We start from the raw sequence: 4,038 nt of genomic DNA on the forward strand, positions 1-4,038 counted from the left end.
GACCGACAGAATGAGATCCCGGAAACAAGCGGCTGAAATGAGCTTCCTCCGTAGGGTGGCCGGGGACTCCCTTAGAGATAGGGTGAGGAGCTCGGCCATCCAGGAGGAGCTTGGAGTAGAGCCGCTGCTCCTCCACATCGAGAGGAGCCAGTTGAGGTGGCTCGGGCATCTATACCAGATGCCTCCTGGACACCTTCCTCGGGAGGTGTTCCAGGCACGTCCCCCTGGTAGAAGGCCTAGGAGACGGCCCAGGACACGCTGGAGGGACTATGTCTCTTGGCTGGCCTGGGAACACCTTGGGCTCCCCCGGAGGAGCTGGAGGAGGTGTCTCTACTGAGTCTGCTGCCCCCACGACCCAGTCCCGGATGAAGCAGAAGACAACGAGTATGAGTATTTAAAAATATATATATATATTTTCATTTCCATTTTTATATATTTATATTTTAAATGTCTTCATTGAGAGCAAAGGGAACCTTTATGATGATGATGATGATGATGTTGATGTTTATAGTCGACAAGTTAATTAAAATATTGCATAGGTATAAATTCATAAATGCCGTTTGTTTAAAGCAACCATAATTTGGACTATTGTTTGAGTAAAAATAAAATCTGTATGACAGCAAAAATAGCCGGATAAATTCACACTCTGATAAAGCATAACATTATGACCAGCTTGGGCAGTATATGGGCCTTAATAAATAAAATCATAATTTGAGAGCGGAATTTTTCATTTACTTAGGATATCTTTATCTGTTTGTAAAATTGGAGGTGGTTTGGTCACCTGATCAGAATTCCTCATGGGATTCATACTGGGAGGAGACCACAGTGCAGAACTAGAAGCTATACCTTTTCACCTTGGGACTGCCTTGGGATTCCCCAGGATGAGCCGGAGAAAGCTGCTGGGGAGAGTCCTAGGTTTCTCTCCTGGACCTGTTACCCTGTGACCTGATCTTGGTCGGAGAAGCAGAAGATGATGGATGGATGTTAACTTGCTACCCAGTACATCCCACCAACTAACAGGTTCCATGATTAGGCGATAATTAGTGTCATTTACTTCACTTCTCAGTGGTTACAATGTTATGCCTGATCAGTGTATCTTTATTTATTATGAGTAAAGTTCAGATATTGGTAGAAGTCCTAACCTTCTCTTCCAAGCTCTCCAATGTGTTCTGTTTCTTCAGGTCAGACGTCTTCTCTTTGGTTCATTTTTGAATAATTGGAGGTTTTCTTATAGTTGTCACTGTAAAGTATAGTTTTACTTATCATAAGAGCAAATTTTACTATCACCCGATCAGGTGATAGTTTTTCTATTAAGAGTTTTAAAATCAGGCTGTGTTAGCATTGTAGAACCACAGCTAGAAGGCCTCTGGTTGCAGGTCTAGCTTTCTGGGCCTGTCAGTATGGAGCTGCATCTCTTTCCTAGGCTAAATGAATGCTTAAAAGTGTATTTAATTGGGTTTCTGATGTTCAGTTTGTTGAAAAAATAAATATTTTACATGGCAGAGAAATAAAATGTGGATTCTCTGAAACCAGATTCAAGCCATCAGGCACATGAATGTGTCCCATCCGTTCACCAACCTGAAGGTGTGCAGGAGTGTGTTAACAGGCGGTGACGGTCAGGTAAAAGGTGAGTGACAAGGCTGTTGTCTCTGAGATAATCATCCAGACAGGACCTTCACAGCTCTCTGCTCATTGGTAAAATCAAGCTGCAGCTGCTGTCTGAGCTCAAACAAATCACTCGTCAATCAAGGACAGAGAGAAGAACCTCATCTGCACAACACTCTTCTCACATAAACCTACGACCTCGCATGTCATGTGCGTTTATTACAACATGCAGTCAGGTTTGATTGTTTAATGTGGGACTATCTTTAGCGCCAGGAAGCATCAATCTTTTCATCAGATGCCTCCACATTTAATCCTTCTACTGGATGTAGGGTTCCTCATTCTGCACAGAAACAAGACTTAAGTGCCCTGTAACTGATATTGTTCATCTGCAGCATTATGACTTTTTTAAAAGCTCTAATGCTTTTAAAAGAAATAATACAACTGAAAACAAATGATAAAACGGAAATAACAGAGCATTGCTAAAATATTGATTCAGGGATTCATACCCCAGTCGTCCTGGTCTGGAAGCAGCAAAGCAGCCACAGACCATCACACTACCACCACTGTGTTTGATTGGTGTGATGTTCTTTTCAGGAAACTCCGTGTTAGTTTCCACCAGACAAAACAGGACCCACATATTTAAAAATGTCTAATCAGTCACAGAATATTTTCCCAAAACTCTAGTCAAGTTACTGTTGAATCGCTAACTCTGACCTTATCTGTGGCAGTGAGGCCTGCAGATGTTCTGTTTTTTGTGACCTCTTGGATAAGTTGTTCATGAGCTCTTTGAGTAATTCTGGTAGGAGGCCACTTCTGGAAAGGTTCTCCACTGTTCCATGTTTTATCCATTTGCAGATAAAGGTTCTCACTGTGGTTCTTTGGAGTCTTAAAGTCTTGGAAATGTCTTTGTAACCCTTTCCAGGCTGATAGATGTCAGTGACTTTGTTTCTCATCTGTTCTTGATTTTCTTTAAACCGGGTCATTATGTGTTCCTTTTTGAGATCCTTTAGCCTACTTAGGAAAGTACGTAGGTGTTCCTAGGAAAATTGAACCAAGAAATGTGGTAAGTCACAGTTTATTCATTAGTTAACAGGGTGGAGAGATTCAGGTTGATTTGGTGCAGCTTTTTCCCCTTATTAAATAAAATTGTCATTTGAAAACTGCATTTATATTGTCTCAGGTTATCTTTGATATAAATATTTGTTTGATCTGCAACATTCAAGTGTAGCCAAACAAAAGCTTAAGTTGAATTAATCTGTGGGGGGCCAAATACTTTTTTACAGCCATGTACCAGTGTGGCTGCCGCTTTCACCTTGTCTGTCTCTAACCAGCATGGCGTGGGGTTCTTTCACCTGTTGCATGGCCGCCTCCGTCACCACCCTCAACTCCTACACCAAGACAGTCATCGAGTTCCGACACAAACGCAAGATGTTCGAGCAGGGGCTACGCGAGGAGCAGAACTTCCTGGACCAGGAGGCCTTCCACTACTTCCAGGATCGCTCCCTCCGGTCCATCTCCAGCACGGTGGAGGTATACCCCGGCCACAGCGGCCATAGAGCTGGCCTCATTGTTGGCGGCCCAGGACATGGCCCCGGTCCGGGTACAGGTCCAGTGCATGGGAAAATGAGGGGCACATCAGCTTCCATAGACCTGGGGGAGAACACAGACTCTCTGGGGGAGGAGCAGTGCTGAGAGCTGGAGGCTGATGGTATCTTTAACTCTGGACCATTCTCTTCTGACAAGCACAGCGGTCATTACTTTCTGTTTGCAGGAACCAACAAACAAGCTGAACCTGAAACAAAGTGGGATTAAACATGACAGATGCTGTATGTTCATGTCAAATTAAATGATGTCAGTCTAAAATGTGAAAATGCAATTAAGTCTGTCACACATTTGGGTAAAGAGTAGATGTTGTCCAGCATACAATCATTTCCAGCATGTGAAGGTATCTTGTGAAATATTTATTTTTTAAGACATTAGCAGTTGAGCTAGTGTAACATTTGATGATCAGAGTTCACTGTAGCAGGAATTTAGTGGATATAAAAGAAAGTCAAGAAGCAGAACTACAAGAACAGAGAAGATTCTGAAGAACAACCGTCTGTGATTTACCGATGTCTTTTGCTTAGTCCTGTTAGGAAAATGCTGAATCCCTGGTTGCCATGGTGGCCCATTGCTTAGAGATGTGTAAAAGGTTTGGCTCAAATGTGTTTAAATAAAAGGCTGGGACTTGTAGTTGCTTCTGTTTCTAAAGATACCGGAACGTTGTCCTCATTGTCGTAGGTTTACTCTCCCTGAACCTTATTTGTGATTTGTATTCTGCTAGCTTCAGAGGAAATTAGAGTGTTAGATAAAAATCAAACGAACATTCACTCATCGTGGGCTTAGATGTCTCTAAATGTCTCTCAGCAGGTTGTTCCTCATCCTTTCTGCAGC

The 4,038-nt window shown here is 42.8% G+C and overlaps 1 protein-coding gene across 2 annotated transcripts in view; it reads left to right on the plus strand.

Moving 5' to 3' along the window:
- The window catches only part of LOC124862197 (germ cell-specific gene 1-like protein), a 32,578-nt gene extending 28,741 nt beyond the window's left edge, over positions 1-3,837 (plus strand). For both annotated transcript variants that reach the window (XM_047356019.1, XM_047356020.1), the window contains one exon: positions 2,937-3,837. In XM_047356019.1, coding sequence (XP_047211975.1) covers positions 2,937-3,297 — 361 coding nt within the window. In that variant the 3' untranslated portion in view covers positions 3,298-3,837. The remainder of the gene's footprint in view (positions 1-2,936) is intronic.
- Positions 3,838-4,038: the final 201 nt, after the last annotated feature.

This window comes from Girardinichthys multiradiatus, chromosome X, assembly GCF_021462225.1.
Source record: "Girardinichthys multiradiatus isolate DD_20200921_A chromosome X, DD_fGirMul_XY1, whole genome shotgun sequence".
Lineage (NCBI taxonomy): Eukaryota > Metazoa > Chordata > Actinopteri > Cyprinodontiformes > Goodeidae > Girardinichthys > Girardinichthys multiradiatus.